The following is a 23,537-nucleotide window of genomic DNA, read 5'->3' as shown; positions in this document are numbered from 1 at the left end:
AATCAACAACCAAGCCTATTGAACATTACATAACAGGACGCAGGATACAACGACAACGCACAGTTGGGTAGTGGCAGATGCAAACCTTCACGTGCAAAAACATCACCATGAAAAAATTGGGGAGGGTAGTCTTGTGTTATCTTGATCAAGGATCAAAGTCAAGCTGGGCTCTGTAAAGTGCTTTGAGACATGCTCCTATGTTATGGCGCTATATGAATGAAACTGACCCAAAATGAACTTCATACCTACGCTACATGTTTTCAATGGCAGCTGGAATATCACTTTATCACTTCACTTTCTTGTCTAAAAGGAAAAATGACCCATTTGTATCCCGCAGAAGACAACTAAAATACACATAAACACACATGACCTACAGATTTCTCATGTCTGTTAGATTCTTAAAAAATACTATGCTGTATTTTGCTCTCTCTCTCTCTCTCTCTCTCTCTTTCTCTCTCTCTGTCTTTTTTTTTAATAATCGCTCAGCTTTGTCATGCCATAACCAGTAAAGCCTCCACATTGCCTAAGTGCACATCACTGTTTCCTGGTGAGAGATGTTCTGCTCATGCTCCTGAGATATGAAGAGGTTGTTCCCTCCATCTCTAATCACCTAGCATCAAAGGGAATCATCTTGATCTCTTCATTCTCCTCCAGAAAGCCTCTCTCAGTCTGTTTCATCTTTTCTCACGGCAGCTGTCTGACCATGTTTATTTGGTCAGTTGAGCTGTTGCCTTATAAGTGAAACTGGTGTTTGGCTCTCAGTTGTTCAGGTGTCGGTTTATACATATATGATTTTAGGTGCATTTCTCTGAGGTGCTTCATCAGTGTTGAGGAAACCAGAAACAAAAACGGCACACACACACGCACACACACACACACACACACACAGTCACACACTCACAGTCACACACACACACACACACACACACACACACGCACACACGCACACACACATCCCTTCATGTTACAGATTGTTGGGTTGGGTTTGGCAGTATACAGGTCTTGTTCATGTGCAATTAACACATAATAAAGCTCTAACACTTTGAGCTCCCTTTTTAGGCATGACATCCTGACACTCTAGTCTAGGTGACCATTTTGCACTTCACAAGTAGTTGGGATTTGATGTAACATCTATCTATTAAGCTATAGTATATAATAGCTTTCCAGCATCCAGTTTCTTTTATAGAACTTGAATAGCCTTTTATAGCCTAATTTGAATGTTATGACTCATTTAGTAAGTGGCTCTGGATGGAATTTTTTTTTTTAATTAAAAAAACGTCTGCTAAATGAATGCATGTAAATGAATGAATGCATAAATGTAAAATAATTCAATAAACATGTATTTTATGGTGGTTGTGTGCGTTTGAGCGACAGTACGTAGAAAAACACGTTGCGTGCTGCCTTCATTCTTATATCGTCTACATCTCGATTGTCAATTACGTTGAAAGCATGTGAATGGAGGCTTGAGCTGAATGTACAGTGTAGACTACAATGCACCTTGTGCGATGTGCGTAAAACGCAGGTCTCTTGGAGCGCAGGGGAGAGGAATGATCTACCTCGGAACGTCAAATGATATGCCGATCAAATCTATGGACACTGATTTTTTTTAACGGTTCGACTATTTGTTTCTATATTTATGAACATGACCGAAGCGGACTCAACTGCTGTGAACTGTACATTTTCACCAAACAGCTCATGGAGTGCCGAAGTCGACAACGATGAGTATTACAGTATTGTCGAAGTCACAGAGACAACTATTTTACCAGCCTTCGTGGGCTTTCTCTGTTGCACGGGCTTAGTGGGGAACATTCTGGTACTGGTAACTATTCTGAGGTATGATATAAGCTAATGTTGTCCAAACTGGTCTCATTTGAAGTGTATATTTATTATTGGAAATATATAGAACTGATCATAAGCATTAGTAGGCTAAGCTATGATATTTTGCAAATTAATAATCTGCAGTATTCCCTAGAAGTTTGCTAATTGATAATTTGTGATTAGATTCTTTCATTGAAATTGACCTCGTTTGCTTAGTGATTTGCTTTTTGCGTTATACCTTCTAATGCAGTAGTTAAATTAAGCCAATTGAAGTTCTAAAATTATGAAAGTGCCTTGCCTTGTTACAATGTAGGCTAACTATTCATGGGACACTGTCTGCATCTGAATAGACATATGTTAATTGATTATTTCATCATCTACAAACCAGAAAAGGTTATGTAGGCAAAATTGATCAGTCCTTGGAATAGTTTTATGAAGTTGCAAAATAAAATCAACATATTGCCTACTGCATACACTTTTCAGACACCTGTGGCTGTGTGAAAAGCCTAGAATATAATATTATCAGCTTGTTTAAATAAAAAACATCGTCTTCATCTCAGGCTCCATTTCAGAGTCAAGCAATGTTGTTTCAAATTCTCTCACAACAAACCGTGTTGCTTGAGTTTAGCTAGAAATCTCTGCGGAGAATTTTGGCAAAAACTTGGAAAATCTGTGAGTTTTCACTGCCAGTAAACAGTGGTGGTTTGGATGGATCCAGCGATCTCTGCTCAATACTGCATTATTATGCCATAACCCCCCATTTATGCCTGTTTATGACCATTTCAGATATAAGAGAGATATTAAATTCCTAATGTTACAGGTAGGGGATTTATACAGTAAGGAAGTGTTTTTCAACCACTGTGCCGGGTCACACTAGTGTGCCGTGAGAGATCATCAGGTGTGCCGCAGAAAATTACCCAAATGTCACTCACTGGTCCAGAAAAGCAACTGTTGCATCAAAGAATTTATAACCACATGCTCTCATTGATTGATTGCAATATTTGTGGTATGCAGGCATTGTACAACGGGGCGCCATATCACAGAATCATCACATATCCAGTTCATAATTAAATTAGATATAGTCACCTACAAATGAAACAGAGGGCGCTTGTATTATTGAGCAGGTCTTGCATAGAAGCCATAATAAGGCCATATCTGTGCATTATTTGAAATTTTAGGCTATGGTATGTTTTTTTTTTCTTCACACAGGATGTTAGTGTGCCGTGGGACATTTTAAGTGTCAAAAGTGTGCCGTGGCACAAAAAAGGTTGAAAAACACTGCAGTAGGGGTTCTGCGAATGCTTTTCAGATAAAGGATGAGGCGCTATAGGGACAGGCAGCACAGCACAGAAGGGGCTAGGGTCAGTGTGAGTTATGCAATAACATGTTGTGGTAGTGGGGGTTAGGGATCAGGAATCTGGTTGTGAGTTTGATCCCAGGGGCTGCCACCACTCCACTGCCACTGTGCTCCTGAGCAAGGCATTTAGCCCTGTACTGAGCTGCTTCATGGGGGACTGCCTCTGGCTGTAATAGTTCACTGCAGTCTTTCTGAATCAGAGCACCTGCTAAATTCAATAGTTGTACAACACAGTTTTAACCCCACTCCCCCAACTGTCACCTTCCATCTATCGCCAAAGTATTACTTATTAGCTATACCAACTGCAGATGTTCCTGCGCTACAGGTCCCCCAAGAAGACGGTGCCTGACGTCTACATGTGCAACCTGGCGGGCGCTGACCTGGTGCACGTGACCGTCATGCCTTTCCTCATCCACCAGTGGGCACGAGGCGGGCACTGGGTGTTTGGGAACACGCTCTGCACCGTCATCTCCTCCCTGGACAACTGCAACCAGGTGGCCTGTGCGGTCATCATGACGGCCATGAGTCTGGACAGGTGAGTTTATTAGGGCTCAGCAGTGTGAGCTCATGACTCAAATGGACATGAATGTTATGACTGTTTTAAGGGGCTATGTGATTTCAGCCTAGCATAGGCCTATATGTAATTCTTCCATTGACTTGCATGTATTTGATACAGCTATTGCTATTGGCAATTCTGTGTAATTTGTTGAATGTTTTTAGGTGACCCAATGTTGGATTCCCCTTTCCTTTAATTTTCAACATACTGGGAACCAATTTAGCTCTAAGAGGTAGGCCTACATAGGCTAATCCTGCTTAGGCATATAAGTCTTTCTATTGGATAGCGGAAATTGTATGAATGAATGATGTAGCCTATCACAGGGTCATGTTGGTAAATATTTTGGTTTTGCGTTCCCTTTAAACACAGGGCTCTGTATTTCCAGCCTCTCACATTAGCCTTCGGTTGATTTGGATTGCAGTCACCATCATGGATAACCAGGACTTTATTAAATTTTACTTTAACCTGGGCCTGATCCTGAGGAACACAAAAAGATATTGCGAGGGAACGCAAAAGTATTGAGAGGGAATGCAAAACCAAAATATTTACCAACGTTATTTACCAACCGTTCTTTCCATCCAGTGTGTGTGCTCAAAAAAATGTAATTGTTTATGCCAATTCCTTCCTATATAAATGGGAAACAAACACAGCTGCTTGAACTGAGCCAAACACTATGAGGCAATCAACACATTGTTTCAGGAGCACAGAATCAAATAGTTGTTGTTTTGTTTTGTGCCCAAATTTGTGGACTGAACTTATACAGTCTTGAAACAACAGCAACCAAACAATAGACAAAAACACGATACAATAAATAAAACAACTTAAATTGTGTTTAAAACCTTACATCTTACATACATTCATACTGCGGTCATGCTCTGGTTTACCAAACATGGTTTACGTTTGAATAATATAAGGTGTCCTTATTCAGTGGTCAGTTGCTCGACAAAGAGACTGCGGAAAAGGCTTTAAATAACCCGGCTGTGACCTCTAACCTTCTGCTCATGTTGTAAGATGAAGAACACTGATAACATTCATTAGGTGTGGGCGAGAGGTGCAGGATATTCCTTTGCACACCAAGAGAAAGGAAAAATTGAATGTCAGGATTTCACACACACATACACTCTGGAAGACACAGATGCAGCATACACACACACGAGGTGTTAATTACAAGAGTCTTGGTGACAGTTAGTACCCAGCAGTGTAAGCTACTCAGGCTTAAATACATACCCTTATCTAGTATCCAGGCATGTGTACACGCAATAACGTATGCCATGCCAACTATCCTGAGTGGTTTATGGAGTAATGGGCATATCTGGGAAATAGATTCAGTTGAGTTGAGAATACGAATCCAGTTCCAAATACCAAATTAGTTTAACAGTGTATTTTCTAGGTCACTTTAAAAGGTAGCCTACACTATGCAGGTTTAGGTATTTTTGGCGACTGTAGAGCTCCCTCTTGTTATGGCCTAGGCTTGTGTGGGCAGCAAACAGAAATGGAGGCCAATGCCAAATGCAATTTCAGTACATACAGTACATTTATTTACTAACAGAAAAACAGTGTCTAGGGGATATGATAGGGTTTCTTGTTGTAGTTGTAAAGCTGGAAATACCGGCAATGACTGAGTAAAGCTTGTATGATTGGATGGGAGAGCATGGAAAAGAGAAAAGAGTGTGTGCAAATGAGTGGATGTTGAGTGGATGTGGTGAATGAAAGTCTAGATGTGTGTGAGTGCAAGAGTCAGAATGCCCAAAAAGAGTCAGAGTGCCAAGTGAGGCTGATCTTCAGGCTTATATAGACAACACCCACTCCAGATGCAATCAGTCAATCAACAACCCCACAGTCGATGCATGGGCCTCTTCACAGACAGCAGGGGGAGCAGAGGGTCGTCACACTCTATAGTCTCGATATATTTATATTTTACTCTGCTGTTGTAAATAGCAAACTTCTCGTGACTTAGCCCCCCTGTACACAATGAAAATGTTTTTTGTTGTGGAGGTGAAGGATTAACAACAGGCAAAAACTATCTCCAAAGAGCTACTGACAAGGTAATGTTTCACCATTCTCACGAGATTTGTCGTCCACCGTTCTTGAACGGTAGCGACTTGCTATGTCTATGCTGTAAAGTGAACGATTCGCCTAATTGGCTTCGTAAAGGTGGAACATCTTGCATAGTGTGGGCTAGCCTACTTTTGATTAATCTTTACCACACCCTCTGCTCTTCAAGAACAAAGTGCACAGTCTTGCACCAATTTAATAATGTATTTTAAAGAGTGAGCTAACTACATATTTATTTGGACATATACTCAATATATGATTTGACGTGTTGCGATAACTGCATCTGTAAATTGCAAGCTTGTGCTGAGGTTGTGAAGGGTGGATAGTTTGTCAATAGGCTTACTGTTACTATATTGCTTATGCCACACTCGTGTACACTGATGATGACGTCCAGACCCTATTGAGTTGAGCAGAGATCTATAATTTCACACCAATAATCCTATTTTCGATCATATCGAGTGCCTTCCTTTAGCCGTGCCGATGCAGAGCTCATACGGCAGAAGACTGCTTGAGTTATGGATGTTCACCTTTGGCAGGTGTTCAAAAGGAGAATTCTAATAACTCTCTGTGTGTCTTCTGCTAAGAGTGTTTCTGATTATGACTCACACATTAAGACTGTACATATAAAAAAAACTTGTCTGGTGAGGTCTGGTGTTGGCAACTATAGCCCAAAGAAATTTTCTGATTTTATAAAGAATTTATTTCAGCCTAACCATGCAAACATTTAAATTAAATTAGTTTAAATTCATTATTATTCAATTCATTTATAGATCAAAATTGACAACTGGCATGGCATTTGTATAGAGCACAATCCATCTCAAAGCAACACAGTACACACACATATACATTTGTTTATGTTTGTGTTTATGCTTATTTTGCTTAGCATATTATTTTATCCAAAGCGACTTACAACATAGAATAAACATTTATAAAAAACATTTATTTGTTAATGGGCAGCAGTGAGGTAGCTGTTCGGTTTGAGTCTGGCTCCCTGAGCAAGACATCTGAACACCAGGTCGCTCCTAAGGTGCAGCTTTGCACCTTGTATGGCAGTCTCTGCTATCGATGTTTAAATACCGGTATGTGAGTGACTGAGTGAATGTGTGGCATTATTCTTTTAGTGGGCTTTAATTGGTCAGAGAAGTAAGTAAGTGTTTATTTATATGGCACATGTTTCATGCACAGGGTGCAACACAAAGCACTTTACCCAGAAAGCATGTTTTGACAGAAATTGTTTTGAAAAATTCATATATTGAATCCCTTTAACACATGAAAAAAACATTACAGTGTGTAATTTGCTCTCTGTTCAGCATGACAGGGTCTGGACTTCCTCAGTCTAGGACAGAAGTAGAAAAGTGTTACATAAATGCAGTATATAGATTCTGAAAGCATAGATTCTGCAAGTACAATAGGGTCACAGCATGTGTGCTACCGAGGAATCAAATATAAAATATATCTAAAGGCAACATAATCTGTCCTGCTATAGAGTATTAGCTCTTGGCTCTGAATTAGATTTGCCCAGGAAGGCAGTATGTAAACATATTGGACTGAAGCAGGTGCATGGCAGCATGCAGTATGACATCCTCATCCAACCTACAAGATAACATGAAATGGATTTTATTAATGTATATGTAAATTGGATTAATAGAGCAGTGTGTGTGTGTTTCTGTGTGTTTCCTGGATTCCTGGATCCCACCTGTGAACACATGCCTATTTGTGTGTGTGCATCATGTGTTTAGATAAGGCAGCAACAGCTAATTGGATTCTCTCTGTGGTGATGCATATGTTGCTCTTGTTATTCCCTTGAAGAATCAAGCAAGGCATACTGAGTGGACGGCATTAAAACAACTGTGATTGTGTTTTCTGCCATAAATATACTGTGTGTTGCACCAATCTGCAGACTCAGATCCCTTCATGTTGTATTGTACTTACAGCAAAAACATCTCCAACACGCACACACACACACACACACACACACACACACACACACATGCACACACACACACACACACACACACACACACACACACACACACACACACATGTTTGTAAACCACACCATCAACAATGCTCCCACAAAGTCGGTGCATTAACCTCTCCATGAGGCCTTGATTTAAAGCATTGATTTTGGGTCATTCATTAACTCATTCATCTATTAACCACATGTAGAATATTATGCCACATGTAGAATATTATGCCAATATATAAACAGCAGCAACATGTGTTCACTTGTTATTTCTTACATAATGCAAATCTCCCCAGCATTCTGTAGACAGTGGGAACAAACCCTTAAAAAGGATTTTTCTTTTCTGTTTTTCTTCTTCTTTAGTTTACAGTGATGGAAGTCCTTGCACTTAACTTGTTTTTCTTTGGCTCTGCAATAGCTCTCTGCCATCATACAAGACAACATTTCAGTCTCACATACTGTACTAAGAAGCTGCAGCTCAGGATTCTATTCATTGTGCATAATGTGAGACATGTACATGTACATGTGTGGGTGTACATGTACTGTACATGTGTTGTATCGAGTCTTTCTCGACTGCCTTCTTCCATACCGCACAACTATGTCAGCGTTAGGCTTTGTGAGGTTAGAGAAGGGAAGGAATTAATGAGAAGCTGCTGCCATTTGTCTTTAATGAGTTTAAGTTAATCTTGTGTCTCTTGTCCGTAAAGGATAATGGCCATAGGGGGCAGCATGTGGCTTGTGTGGGTGTCCTATTGTGTTTTTTTGTCTGCATTTTGCATCATAGAATAGACTTGATAGCGTACAGCACAGGTCTGCAGTGTGGTTTCTACACTGTATCTACAATCAACAATTCTTTGGACTAGTGGAGGTGATCCTTGCTTTGTTCATTTGATTCATTTAAATGTCCATTGTAGTAAACAGTTATGTTTATATTATGCAAAGTCAGCTATGTCCTCTATTTATTGTCCAGTTGTTGCTTTTGGTATACTTATGTGCAGTTTTAATATGGTTGATGACCAGTCCTTCTTGTCTATGGGACATGAAACATCTGTCTTTAGTATACGTACATGGGCTGATTATGAACTTTCGGGCCCCTGGGCCCAGATGTATTAAGGGCCCCCCACTTATTGTCGTATATGTGGGAGGGGGGGTTTGGGGGTCCTCCCCCAGAATTTTTTTAATTTGTTTGATGTGATTTCCTGTATTCTGGTGCATTTTGGGGATGGCCAATACTAAATTCAATCAGATTCATAGCCTACATCCTGATTTGTTGATATTGAGGCAATGATTCCATGCAAAGACTTGGGCTTTAGGGCCCCCTGACCCCTTGGGCCCCTGGGCCCGGTAGGCCCGTGCAGTAATCCATCCCTGTATACGTAACGTATGCATGTGTCTAGGACCGAGGTCATGGGCAAGGTTATGGCGTTATATAGCATGGTGTTTGGGGATACCAGAAATTCCTCTCCCTTTGTCTGTTATTCTCTGCACAACATGCGCCATGATGATGTTGAACAGTAGTACTGATATTATACATCCTTGACAAACTCCAGATTTCACTGCACTGCTGCTCTCTCTTGGAGGAACAGGATAGGTATGTAGTCGTTTATCCTGGACAGTGCTCACCATATGGGACGGGATGACATAACTCCTTAGTGTCGTCCAGAGGCTGTCATGATGGATCTCGTCAAAGGCTTTCCAGGAGGTCAATGAAGAGTAGGCTTTACCGTGTTCTACACTGTGTACACTGTTCTACTACTGTTCAGTGTAGAACACTGTTCTCACTGTTCTACACTGTTCCTGTGTTTGATCTGCTTATTTGTCCCTCGGTGATTGTCTACCGTGTGGTGTAATGGTCTTGTGGAGTACTTGGAGGAGTACATCCATGTACTATTACTCAATTAAAGACAATCAGCCAAACTCATGAGTTTGAATGCCAACAAAAGGCACTCTGTTCATGTTATTGTCACAATAGTTACAGTTGTCATATAGTTAAAGTCACTCAGACCCCGTTTACATATGTTGTTAAAATGCATCTTGGGTGATTCGATCACAAGTGGTTAGTTGTAAATAGTAAGTCACTTAGTGAAATCATACAGTCATGGCAAGCTGATGTGCTCTGCCATACACAGAGCCTGACCTTTTGACACGCCAGTCACATTGCAGGTTGGGTATCCCGTATACCTGGGGTCAGAGCCAGTTCTGGTCACTGCTCTCTCCCTTCTCTATTCAAAAGGTCTATGCCTAACCATAGCTCACAGCAGAGTTGACTTTTAACTCATTGGCCAGAGTTGGCTTTTTGAGTCATTTGACCCCTTACCTTTCAACCTCTAACCTTTGACCTCTGCTGGTGACCCCCTTAGGTATCTGGCGCTGGTTCACCCCTTCCGCCTAACAAGCCTGAGGACCCGCTCGAAGACAATCTGGATCAACCTGTGTGTGTGGGCCGTGGCCGGCGTGCTGGCGCTGCCCGCCTGGGTCCACTCCGAGGTCCTTCGCTTCCCCGACGGCCTGGAGAGCTGCTCCATGAACCTGGTGTCCCGCAGGGCTCTGCTTTGGTGAGGCAATGTCTGGGGAGGAGAATGTGGGCCACAGTGGCCGCATATTATGATGACAACAATGATGATTATTATTAGGGGTCCAAGCCGAGAAGCTGCTAGCTCCAGTAGGCTAAGATAAGATAAGATAAGATAAGATAAGATAAGACAACATAAGATAAGATAAGATAATACTTTAATGTCTGTTTACATAGAAATTTGCATTACAGCTCAGCAATCAGCATAGAAAGACATTAAAAATAACATTCAAGATCATAAAATCATTCACGCCACATGTAACAGGTGTAGCCCACACACAGATAATGTCCATTAGACTAGGAGTGAGGGATCTACTCTACTCTCCTCTATTGATTGAGTAATGACACAGAGTGAGAGAGGAAAGAGTGTTTGTATTTATTTCTCTTACAACTGGGCATTCTAAAGCGTCTTCCGGATGGCAGGAGCTGGTACTCCTTATCTAACACATGGGAGGGATTACTTTACTTTATTTGGCAGACGCATATATACGATATCATAATCATCATACTGTAGTATGCTTTGTATTGTGGGTGTCTCTGTTGGACTGTTGCTAATGTAATCCACATGCTGTGACCAACAGAAGACACTATCCACATGAGACAGATTTCTTTGATGGTTGTAAAGATACACATTAGTTACTGTAATCTGTGAAGGATATTTCTGGATCTTGGGTTGCATAAAGTAATAACTCCCATGTACAATGTTTCTGGGCCCAGAGCTCTATACACTGATAAATCATGTATAGGAGAGTTCTGGTACCGGAGTTGTAAATATTGGTGAGCCATGTGTAAATATTGCTCCAAGTGCAGGATGTTTCTGGCTCCGGGCCTCTATATGTTGATAAATCATATGTTGTCATGGTGTGTTCATTTTGACTGTCACACAATGCCTTGTGCTTCACCTCACTGTGTGTTCACTGTGTGCTAAGTGTGTTTCACTAATTCACGGATTTGGATAAATGCAGAGACCAAATTTCCCTCACGGGATCAAAAGAGTATATATACTTATACTTATACTTAATCATGCAGTGAGTCAAGAGTTTGCACTGTGCTGAAAGCAGCATGTTCATGGAGGGAATGGCATGTTTGCAGTCTAAATCAGAGTTAGTAAAAGAATACGTACCCTTTTCTTCTCTGTGTATGCAATAACCCAGTCGGACACCCCCACGAACTTGACATAATTGACTGGGAGTGGATTGTACCAGTTTGTCTATAGCTCCCAAAATTGACAAGATAGACTTCCAAAATGTTTTTATTTACATATTGTGACTTGACTTATTTACCACTTTTAGAAATAACAGTGTAAAAATACATACAATACTTATTACTTAATACTTAATAGTGAGTAACTTATTACTTCAGTCTCATCTGAACAGTCTCATGTTGGCAAAACACTGCTACCTGGGTGTAGTAATTTGACGGTTCGTCAAACAGTTAAGTGAATATTATCTGCTAGCTGGCACATAGTTTACAAACAGATTCTAACTGCATTGCCTATCAAACTGAATAATAACTGTGATCATGGTTCGGTGTAGTGGTTTACATGGTTAGGTAAAGACATATAGTTATAGACAGGGGATCCAGGGTCTAGTTTAATGGTTCATAGAATTCCAACCAAAATCTGCATCGGATTAATCTAGTGCTTTTGAAGTTGGTTTGGTGTGCACTTACCATTACATACATCACATTTACAGTTATTAATTGGCAGACGTGTTAATCCAAAGCGATTTACAGCAATGGAATATAATTTAAGATATTAACATTTAAGCATTTTAACATTTAGCTACAGAGCTACAGCTGCAGCAATAGAATAACCTTTCAGCCACAGTGCATTTAGCTACAGAGCTACAGCTACAGATACAACAATAGAATAACCTTTCAGTCACAGTGCATTTAGCTACAGAGCTACAGCTACAGCAATAGAATAACCTTTCAGCCTAATTAGAACAAATCTAACACACATGTCCTCTGCCCTGCAAGGACTGACTTCAGTTACCTCAAGGTACAAAACACCCTGTAAACCCCTGCAAGGGGCCAGGATAGCCTGACTCACCCAGGAAGCTCCGATTGGTAGTCATCCCCTCACCTATAGGCAATCGATGGCTGATTGATCTTTGTTCTTGCAGCACTCTCTCCGGAGCTTTACCTTATACGTGTTGACGTTTATTTGTTGTTTGCATCTTGTGTCTTTGCAGGTACACCATCTACCAGACCCTGGTGTCCTTTTTCCTGCCACTGCCTCTCATTCTCCTCTGCTACATCCTCATCCTCTGCTACACCTGGAGAATGTACCAGAGGAACAATAAGGCACACCAGTGAGTTATGCCTGATGGACGGATGGATGGATGGATGGATGGATGGATAGAGAGAGGGGCAGAGAGGGGGAAAGAGAGCAATAGAGAGCTTGCCAAGAAATCAATTTTCTATTTATAGTTTAAATGCTGGGTGATTCACAGCCAAATTGTTCTTCAATTTCTTCAAATTGTTTTTAAAACACTGTGTATTGTTGTATTTTACAGACTCATTATGTTAACAGTAAAGACAAGCAATATTTCATGTGCGCATGTTTTTATCAAATGTGGGCACATTTTAGTAAATTGAGCTCACAGTGTGCACAGCAAAGATTCTAGAACAGAGCGCTCCACTCTAGAATCTTTGGTGCACCGTTTGTGCAGTGTGTTTTATAGGCACAGATTTTGCTTTAGCTTGTCAATGGCATCATTTTTTTTTTTTTCATTTCATTTTAACTCGACCTTTTAGGGGCTCCATAATCAACAAATACAAATAAGAGCCCTTTTTAATTCATGGTACAATCCAATGTAAACAGTGTAGACTACAACATACATCAAACTGGCTATTGCAATTAAAAGTTTTTGGTTTAAAAAACTACAAATACATACTGTGCATGTATGCACATACCTAAATATCCTTCACATTTCTTACCTTGTGAACTTTAGTGATGTTGTGTAATCTGAACCAGAGCTATGAAATGGCTACTACTTAGGGAAAACACTCATAAAACCAACTGGTCTAATTAGGCTGGGCAATATTATGCTTGGTGACAGTTAAGTAAAAGCCTGTCGAGCGTGGAGAGATGTGTGGTAGGCTATTATAGTTTGGTAATACTAATTATTGACAGGATAGAACATACACAACATAGACAGATCCACATCCCTTTGGTGTGCGTGCCTTGAGACAGAGTGGAAAGGAAAATGGAAATTCCACAGTAGGCCAATACCAAGCCTAGGTTGTCTAACAGTTTGTCCACCCGCAATGCGCAATATTATCTGAAATGGTTACGGGTTGAACCGTGGAATCATTATTTCCCAGGCTTCAAGTAGATCATATCGTTGAGAAAAGATAAACAACTCCATTTGGATAGAAGTGCACTGGAGCTACTGTATGATCCCTCTAGGGACCTGAAAGTCCTCCTCTCGAGCTTGTTTCATCGCCCACCAGAACCACATATTACTTTACAGTATGTCCATTGCATGAAGACAATATTTAAAGTATTTGTTGACTCTCCTGTTCCATCACAAACATGTTTTTCTTGGGTTTTTTTGTTGTTGATATTTCTATTATTTGCTGACATTTTATTTATTTATCACAAAAGTGTTTTTGTTGACATTCCCCACAGTTGTTTACACAATACTCTACTGTGTTTGTGCTGCAGATACAGCAGCAGTGTGCCGAGGGACCGAGTGGTTCGGCTGACCAAGACGGTGCTGGTTCTGGTGGCGGTGTTCCTGATGAGCGTGGGACCGTACCACGTGCTGCAGCTGGTCAACCTGAGCGTGCGACGGCCCTCGCTGGCCTACCACACCTGCTACTACCTGTCCGTGTGCCTGAGCTACGCTGCCAGCAGCGTCAACCCCTTCATCTACATCCTGCTGAGCGGTCACTTCCGCCTCCGGCTGCGGCGCCGCTGCACGATGCAGGGCCAGCGGCTCAACCCCACAACCCAGCACAGCGCGCTCCGTCCCAGCCAGTGACCCACCCCAGCGCAGGGTCCTTTTCTGACCCACAGATGATCAACCCAGCAACCCAACCCAGCATAGGACACCCCAATCCGAACCTGCACTGCAAACCCTCGTCCAGTTTATTGCCCATTGCATGGTCTGACTCACAATACAGTATGATCAGATTCCTGACCCACAGCATGTCTAATACAATGTGGTTCATGTAGTTCATCAGCATGGCCATTCTTTGATATAAGATAGTAGTCAAGCTCTAATAAGCTCTTAATCTCTGATGTCACAGAGGGTGAAACCACTGGATTCAGAAAGCAGAGTTTATAACCTGTTCGTGCACTAGCTAATATGCACCGGTCCCAGAACACTGGAGCTTGTTCGTCAGCACAGTTCCTTATTTACAATCACACACACAGCCGCACAATATCACACAAAACAGTAGGGACAATACAGCTACATATATCCACAGGACAGAAAAGAAAATAGAAGGAAGGAGAAGAAAGTAGTAGAGAAGAAAGAAGTTCCAGCTAGTGGTCGTTGGACCCAGTGAGAGCTTGGTGTTATATTTCTGTGTTAGCATACCAGTAATATTGGTAGGGACAGGGTAAATTATGGAGGATGCTAGCAAGAAATGTCAAAAATCACCTCTACATTAAGGTTTTCTGAGGCACTTCCATTATTACTGTATACATGATGAGGTGCATGTGCTTTGTGTTCTATGTAGGCTACATATGTTAAATGACTTGATTATTTGGCCGTTACTAGGCCATGTTAGGCAGCATGCCATTGATGATGTCAAATGTCCCATCTGTGATTCCACCGCATAATCCACCACATGCCTGTGTGAAAGGTGTCTCTGATGCAGCATAGACCCAATGAGCATCCACCAGGCACAGCATAATTCAGCACCCATTAGGCCATATTGGCCAGTTTCCCATTCATGGATTAAGCCTGGTAGTAGACTACATTTTAGTCATTTTAGTAAATAAATTTCAATAAATGCTTTTGTCAATGGAGATTTTTATTGAAGTTTTCTTTTAGGCTTAATCTATGTAGGACGGGAAACCGGCTTGGTTAGTTTTTTTTTTATTTTAGACATTCTTGTTTTATGTATTTTATGTTATGCCAGATGATTTTTTTTGGGAGAAAGAGCAAAGTACATTTGTCTTTTCTCCCCAGTAAGCCTAAATCCACAAGCCAAAAAGTAAGTGTCAATAAAAAGCTTGCTGTTATTCACCACTTTGATATAGTGATCCCCAGATAGAGTCTCCCCCTGCTGAAAATGTATGGTATTACATGTCATAGTGTAAGCTCACGTTGTTGGCAGAATTTATAATAGGCTTAGATGATTTTAAAATTGGGATGGCTGAACAATCCGAATATGTCCGAATATGTACAATTAATATTATTGTAAAGTATAATGAAATATGTTTTAATTGTCCTTGTGTATAATTGTCTTTGTATTTTTTAATGTGTTTGAAAATACTAGTAGTCTACCTAGAAACATAAATATTTGTAAAGATGTTCAATAAGCATGGCCCTAAATGTATTTCCTTTTTTAAAAAAAATACTATTGTGAGCAGGACAGTGAGGGGTGGTGTTTAAACTGCTGTGTAAATATATCAGAAAGAAAAATGCATCGATGTGCATGATACATGCCTTTTTGCATCAATGAATGTGTGTACACTTTTGGGGAGTGTCTATGTTGCCTGTGAGTGAGTGCAAGTCGATACCAATCGATGCCGCTTATGATGAAAACTGACTGTGTGGCTGAAAACCGTTAGGGGTGTTTTGAAGCTGTCTGGTGTTTGCTGGGCTGGGCTTAGAGACAGCCCCAGGGATGGTGTGTGCGTGTGTGTGTGTGTGTGTTTTTGTGTGTCTGTGTGTGTTAAACCAGCTAACGGGAAAGGGAGAGCAAGCGCCTGTGAGAAGCCAGCACTGGAGCACCAGAAACCGGACTGGCTGGCCTGAGTGTCTGGGTCGTGCCCCCCACCCCCCAAACTTTGCCCTTGGCGTGGGATCGATAGCTACCCGACCAGGCCAGACCAGACAAGCGCAAGGACAGCGTCTCTCCCCAAGCATAGCTGCAGGGCACTACTGGAGAGAGATCCCCCTCCCTCTACTCTGCCCCCCCCCCCACACACACACACACACACACCCCACCCCCATCTGTTTGTCTCCTCTACAATGTGCTGATCAATAAAAGTGTCTCTATGCCACCCAGGCTCTGTTGTTTACCTCTGTCTTATAAATGTTGACGATACAACATTGCTATATGATGCTTGACAGGGTGGGATTTACGCTCATTCACAAGTGATTGTGACCAGGGACAGAGTTGGGTTGGAGCGCCCCAATGAGATCCAAACATGACTCATCCTGTTCTTCTCAGGAGAACAACTTTGGAGGAAATAGCTTCACTATTTCACTCGAATTCCATACCAGGTATCAAACTCGAGTCAGTAAAACAAACACAATCCCTTTGTATCCGCCCACACCGATCAAACGGACGCTGAAGGGTATGTGGGCGTGCTCTGACTGTGGCAGAGGGCACAAGGAGTGTGGGCGTGGTCTGACTGTGGCAGAGGGCACAGGTGGGCATGGTCTGACTGTGGCAGAGGGTAGCAGCGTTACGATGTGTAAGGGTCACTGAGAGGCACCTTGTGGGAAAAATGTCATTACCATCTCTGCATTTCTGTTTTGGCTGCAGAGAGTCTTGGCGTGGCCTTACTGAGGCATAGATCATTGGTGTTAGGATGCAGATGGGTCTAAGTGTGGCACAGGGCACTGGTGTTAGGATGGGGACAAAATAATCACACACCATGGGATGACTGGCATTCCTGTTTCTGCATTGAGACCAATGTTAGGAAGGAAGAAAGGACGTGTCTGAATTGTGTCAAAAAGATGGGAATTGACAGTGTTTATCATTTTGAAATGGGTCTGTCTTTTTGGGGAAGGCATCATGGTTTGGTATGCTTAGTAACAGTGATAAGCCTGGTTATAGTGATCACTGAAGACATTAACAGATCTGATTACAGTGTGAGGAGCAATAAAAACTTAAATACAGCATCTAAACACAAGTAGGCTAGACATTTTGTTCTCATAGCCTCTGCATTTATAGAAATAAGCATCAACTTAAGAGCAAGAAAAAAATAAAGCACAACACTGCTTACTCAACAGATCAACTAATTTATTCTTTGATTCTTTTTCTAGTTATTAGGTTGTATGTTGTGAAATATAGAAATGAGGGTCCCCTCTCATAAAAGTGGATGAGAACAATGATTAATGTCATACAGGAAACTTTATGGGAATAAAATGTTGAAAATGTACTTCTGTAGCACACTGTTGTACCAAATGCTATTAATCAGTAACACACTATAAAATGTGAAACAGTGCCAAATGTTATTTATCAGTAATACACTGTAAAATATGAAACTGTGCCAAATGCTATTTATCAGTAACACACTGTGAAATATGAAACAGTGGCAAATACTATTTATCAGTAACACACTAAAATGTGAAACAGTGCCAAATAGTACTATTTATCAGTAACACACTGTAACATGTGAAACAGTACCAAATACTATTTATCTGACTATAAATAGTACTATTTGGCAACATTACTATTTATCAGTAACACACTGTAAAATACTGTATGAAACAGTGCCAAAATCTATTTATCAGTAATACACTGTAAAATATGAAACTGTGCCAAATGCTATTTATCAGTAACACACTGTGAAATATGAAACAGTGCCAAATACTATTTATCAGTAACACACTAAAATGTGAAACAGTGCCAAATAGTACTATTTATCAGTAACACACTGTAACATGTGAAACAGTACCAAATACTATTTATCTGACTATAAATAGTACTATTTGGCAACATTACTATTTATCAGTAACACACTGTAAAATATTGTATGAAACAGTGCCAAAATCTATTTATCAGTAACACACTGTAAAATGTGAAACAGTGCCAAATAGTACTATTTATCAGTAACACACTGTAACATGTGAAACAGTGCCAAATACTATTTATCTGGCACTGTTTCACATGTTACAGTGTGTTACTGATAAATAGTACTATTTGGCAACAATACTATTTATCAGTAACACACTGTAAAATACTGTATGAAACAGTGCCAAAATCTATTTATCAGTAACACACTGTAAAATGTGAAACAGTGCCAAATGCCATATTTATCAGTAACACACTGTAAAATACTGTATGAAACAGTGCCAAATACTATTTATCAGTAACACACTGTAAAATGTGAAACAGTGCCAAATGCCATATTTATCAGTAACACACTGTAAAATACTGTATGAAACAGTGCCAAATACTATTTATCAGTAACACACTGTAAAATGTGAAACAGTGCCAAATGCTATTTATCAGTAACACATAGTAAGATCCAAAAGCACAGATTATTCCATCACTGATTGACAACCAAAACTAGATGATCTGGCTATGGTGTCAATGTCCTCTCACCAAACAACTCGTCTTTGTTCGCACTTCTATGCTACCTGGAAAATCAAATAAAACATTGTGTGATGTCACAGGCTCTGATTGGCTGGCTGAGCCTTGCCCTTGCTGCAGAGATGATTGAAAAGAATTCCGCCTGAGAGTCTCTGCACACCTGCGCTTCACCTGAAAGTCGATTCTCGGACGCATCACCCCAGAGACCAGACCACACACCACAGCTGTCATGGCCGAGAAGTTTGTTGGGACCTGGAAGATGGTGAAGAGTGAAAACTTTGACGATTACCTCAAGGAACTCGGTACGAAAGGGTTAATTTGTTTAACTGAGCTCCAACAATTTAAGGACATTCTTGTAGAAAGGGTTAGGTAAAGATGTAAGACATGTATGTGCATTTGTGACATGTTAACCTGCAGGTTGGGTTAGTGAGGCATCTGATGAGTTGTGCGTTTTCTGCAGGTGTGAGCTTTGCTATACGCCAGGTAGCCAGCAGAGCCAAACCGAGTGTGACCGTCTCCATGGACGCTGATGGAACCATAACTCTGAATACTGGAAGAAAAGATATCAAGTTCAAACTGAACGAAGAGTTTAACGAGACCACCGGTGATGCGAGACAAACTAAAGTGAGTTACCTCAACATCTTTGTTTTTGTTTGTTTTAGTTATTTGATTATTATTCATAGTATTACCGGTATTGTTATTATAAATCTATGTATCTATATTCATGTTTGTACGAGCTTTGATAGTCATGTCAATAAAACATTTGAAATATTAAGGCTAAAGGGTTTGCCATTTGGGGACAATATACCTGTTGAAATCTGATGAGTTTCTTTATATGTGTGTTGAATTGCAGAACGTAGTGACCCTGGACAATGGTAGAATGGTCCAGAGGCAGACATGGGATGGCAAGGAGACAACCATCGAGAGAAAGTTGGTGAGCGACAACGAGTTTGTCACGGTAAGGAACTAAACAGATCTCCATCTTACCACTGATCTGTATCACCGCTGTTCTCAGCAGCAGAGCAGAGATGTTCAACACAAAATATGCCACAAATTGTCTTGCAGTTTATTGAATTTGACAAAAAGATGTTTTGGGTCAGAATGGCAGACTATATGTTTCTCTCTATCTCTCTCTTTCTTCTCCATTAAAACTCTATATCACCCCTCTAAATATCCTCATCTGTTGTCTTTCTCTGTAGACATTTAAGATTGGAGATGTGGTGGCAGTGAGAACATTCGAGAAGCAAGCATGAGTCTGTGCACCTGCAGGACCTGAAAACCAGAGAGGAGAGACCCCTAGTTTGTTCTCACTTTACTCTGAAATCAATGAAACAGAACTATGACGTATCTCTCTCTCTCTCTCTCTCTCTCTTTCTCTCTCTCTCTCTCTCTCTCTCTTTCTGTCAGTGTGTCATGTTATTGCTCTGTACAGTATATAAATCAAGAATCAGAATAAAAGTTGAATAGACGTTATTGATGTTTGAGTGACTCCACTTTGTTCAGCAAGTGACAAGATAGTTTGGAAATTAGCCACATATTGTGGCCACAAAAAATATATATTTAATATAATTTATTTATCGGCCCATTATAAAGTTACAGCAAAACAAAACAAACAATATACGGTAGGGCAGTTTGTGTCTTACAGTAATAGTGAGGGTCATATACTTTTGGAAAGTATTCAATATGCATTTACTGTAATAGCAAAAGTAAAATATTTTCTTTGCCACCATATTGTAAAAGTAAGAGTAACATATTTTCTTGACACCGTGATATTGTAAAATGAATAGTAACATATTCTCATATATCTCTGCTTGACAAACACAAAATTAGCTTTTCTTTCACACACACACACACCTTACGCAAATACACTCAGGGGATAGGTACATCTGATATCCATGTAAACAAGGGAAAAAAAACTAAACAAAACAAAAGATTAAATAAAACTGCTAAGGCCTGCTCTCTCCCAGTGTCTGTAGATGTCAGTAACGAGGCCATCACTAACACTGCGCTCTAGTATACTGTATGTGTCTGTGTGTGTACGTTTATGAAGTGTGTCTGTGTTATGTGTTTGTGTGTGTGTGCGCGTCTGTGTCTGTGTGTGTGTGTGTGTGTGTGTGTGTGTGTGTGTGTACGCGTTTACATGTGCCTGTGAGTGCCGTTTGGCTGGTTCCAGTCAGAGAGAGAGAGCAGACATCAGGGTCATGGATGAGTGACAGCTGTAACCTGACATTGTTTGACCTTGTTTGTGCCCGGTGTCCGCCAACACCAAGACCTCATTAGTGCTGCCCCAGAGGATTCCCAGCAGCCTGGTGGCATATGTCCCGCGTCTGGTCATCAGCCACTCTGCCACCCATCGCCTTTAACCCATCAGGGGCTACTCACCATGTTCTTCCACCAGTATTTATTCAAGCCTTTAGTATGGACGTGGATTTCTTTACCCTGGTAGAAATGGTTCAGTTATGTTTCGCTTTGTTTTGTTTTTTTAACTGTTTTGTTTTTTTCAACAGTAGATGGCGCCGTCTCTTCATGTTCTGCGTGTTTTGACAGGGGAGAGGATGAGCACATATTTTGAATATCGGGATTAATGTTATGTCTCCTAACGAAAGATTGCAGGCAACGTAACAAAGATCTAGCCTGCTAGCCTACTCCAAAGGTATGGCGCTTTGGTAAATTATAGCCAACTCTAACTAGAATGGTTGGGGTTTTGAGCAACGATTTACGATTTAAGCATTTGGCAGCATTTGACATTACCTCTGTCTTTCTCTCTCCAGCCATCTTTACCGAATAATCTGCAAATTCATCTGGATGGCCTAGGATTTTGGTATGCTTAGCCTATTCTGTACTGGCCAAGTGTAGTGTAGCAGGCTATTTTTCAAGGGAGCTGGCTCACTCAAAAAGGGTAGGCTATCAAACAACGTTTGCTTTAGACTACCCTGGCCACCCAGCGTCTTCTTTACAGGTGTGGTAGCCTGTAAGGTTAAACTGACCTGTTCGTTTTCACTCAACGAGAACACAATTTGATGCCACATGGGCCTGTCGCACACGGGCTAAAATTGTAAACACGTACCAGTATTTAATAAAACACCCAGGCAAAATCCAGCGGTTTAACGACAACTGCGGAATTAATTTCTTTTGACGTTGCTATTCTGGAACCGACTCGTGTGTCCGGGTGCAGCACAGGTTTTCGCCTGCGAGGCAGTGGTGCGCGCAGGTTTCCAACAGCCTGTTGTCTCTCGGGCGGGTGCCACCCACAGAAACCGAAGCGAGAAGCCTGACAAGTTCTGCGTAATTAGACTGGGCTTCTAGCCCCGCGTGCGGCCTGGCGTGTTAAACGCTTGGAATCTTATATGACAAGTGTGATCACGAACTAAAGTCGCGTTTAATTAATTCCCTGTTCCCTCGAAGCCATTCTGTGCTGTGCTTGATAAATCGGTTACAGGTCGTTGTATAAGATTTAATACGGGAGACGCAGTCTAGGCCTAATTCTGTGCAGTTATTTTAGCAGCTATTTTAGTGTCATTTTTTGCAATGAAAACTGTAGTTCTGGAGTCTTTCTTCTCGCGCGATACTCTCTCTCTCTCTCTCTCTCTCTCACACACATCTCTGAATACTGGAAGAAAAGATATCAAGATATCACACACACATACATATAGTCCTACACAAATAGGCCTACTGGTGTATAGCCTAGACCAGGCTACATAAATCTTTTGTTTAAGTTGACCTAGGCTGGGCCTATGGGAAACCAAAAAGGAAATACGTTGTTATTTTTTTTATTACAATTCGTAACCTACTAGCCTATTACAATTAGAACAAAACATATAGGCCTAATAGTAGCCTATTAATAGACTAGCACTCGAGCTCTTCTGTCCGACTCGTTGCGCGTGAAGGCCTATGCATTCTGAGCTATGCGCTCAGTTTCCCGCTTGCACAACCGCGGCACATGCTCGCGCGGCTTGTGGTGCTGAAGGCTCGCCATCGAGGCCTCCAGATGGATCAACACATGCTCTAACTATGACAAACCAACTCCGGCTTTTACATTTGACCTCAATCTATCACTATGGCTCTATGGTGAAAATGTTCTTTCAGCACCTTGTCTCTCGATGTGTTTACTTGAAAACCCCAAGAGCGACTGGTTTGAATCGCTCTCCCCGCTGCACAGTGAGTGGCTGAATATTAAACATCATCTGTTGAAGGCTACTGGCTGTGGCATATTTTAGGGTTTTTTTTCTGTCAGACCTCTTCCATATCCTCTGAAATGGGCCTATTTGGTCATGGGTTCGTAGGGTATGTGATAGTTTGCATCTCTGAAAATATATATTTTGTAATGTATTAATGTATATTTATTCGTTTTTTCTGTCTCTAGATTATTCCCAAATCTACTGCTTGCTTGGTCTATAGCCTACAAAGTTTCAGTTTAGGCTGCAGTGATAGGTGATTACACACCACTATAAGATGGAAATCAGCCTCTATATCTAAAAATCCTTCTGTTGTGTGTATCTGCCACTGTGTCCTATATGGGGACTAAGATACAGGTGGTGGTGATACAGCTATTACTCTCCCCACAATTTTGGATTTGATTTGAGGTCAGGGGGAACATAATCACCATCTGCATGTGCATTACAGAAAATGAAGGCTCTGGACAGGTAAAAAGGTCTTTCAAGCACATCTGTATGCATGTGAATGAAACGTATTAACATGCATGTGCCTAAAACAATAGCCGGGCCCATTGTCTCCTCAGCCTTCATTAATGCCGTGATTC

The 23,537-nt window shown here is 41.1% G+C and overlaps 2 protein-coding genes across 2 annotated transcripts; both read left to right on the top strand.

Moving 5' to 3' along the window:
* The first annotated feature begins 1,642 nt into the window (after window positions 1–1,642).
* mchr2 (melanin concentrating hormone receptor 2) lies at window positions 1,643–14,316 on the top strand. The gene is made up of 5 exons (XM_076279654.1): window positions 1,643–1,833; window positions 3,501–3,710; window positions 10,113–10,307; window positions 12,520–12,639; window positions 13,998–14,316. Exons 1-5 carry the CDS (start codon window positions 1,643–1,645, stop codon window positions 14,314–14,316), a joined length of 1,035 nt encoding a protein of 344 aa, XP_076135769.1.
* Window positions 14,317–18,949: 4,633 nt separating this feature from the next.
* On the top strand, window positions 18,950–20,251 carry LOC143118361 (fatty acid-binding protein, heart-like). Its single transcript, XM_076279426.1, has 4 exons — window positions 18,950–19,080; window positions 19,239–19,402; window positions 19,632–19,736; window positions 19,978–20,251. The coding sequence occupies exons 1-4, from the start codon at window positions 19,008–19,010 to the stop codon at window positions 20,029–20,031; spliced, it is 396 nt and encodes a 131-aa protein (XP_076135541.1). The 5' UTR covers window positions 18,950–19,007; the 3' UTR covers window positions 20,032–20,251.
* The last annotated feature ends 3,286 nt before the right edge of the window (window positions 20,252–23,537 follow it).

The sequence above is a fragment of the Alosa pseudoharengus genome, unplaced genomic scaffold (assembly GCF_046254945.1).
Source record: "Alosa pseudoharengus isolate Yale_2024_CS ecotype anadromous, Long Island Sound unplaced genomic scaffold, YU_APseudo_1.1 YU_APseudo_1.1_scf_12, whole genome shotgun sequence".
Classification (NCBI taxonomy): domain Eukaryota; kingdom Metazoa; phylum Chordata; class Actinopteri; order Clupeiformes; family Clupeidae; genus Alosa; species Alosa pseudoharengus.
The sequence above is the reverse complement of the archived record's forward strand: the minus strand, read 5'-3'. Positions and strand labels throughout refer to the sequence as shown.

What these genes read in the sequence shown, in the direction of transcription:
- LOC143118361 (XM_076279426.1), top strand. Translation starts at nt 19,008, where the DNA reads ATGGCCGAGAAGTTTGTTGGGACCTGGAAGATGGTGAAGAGTGAAAAC. An exon ending in CGATTACCTCAAGGAACTCG is followed by an intron (nt 19,081 to 19,238) that starts GTACGAAAGGGT and finishes CGTTTTCTGCAG; the next exon opens with GTGTGAGCTTTGCTATACGC. An exon ending in GTGATGCGAGACAAACTAAA is followed by an intron (nt 19,403 to 19,631) that starts GTGAGTTACCTC and finishes GTTGAATTGCAG; the next exon opens with AACGTAGTGACCCTGGACAA.
- mchr2 (XM_076279654.1), top strand. Translation starts at nt 1,643, where the DNA reads ATGACCGAAGCGGACTCAACTGCTGTGAACTGTACATTTTCACCAAAC. An exon ending in TCCCGCAGGGCTCTGCTTTG is followed by an intron (nt 10,308 to 12,519) that starts GTGAGGCAATGT and finishes GTGTCTTTGCAG; the next exon opens with GTACACCATCTACCAGACCC. An exon ending in AGGAACAATAAGGCACACCA is followed by an intron (nt 12,640 to 13,997) that starts GTGAGTTATGCC and finishes TTTGTGCTGCAG; the next exon opens with ATACAGCAGCAGTGTGCCGA.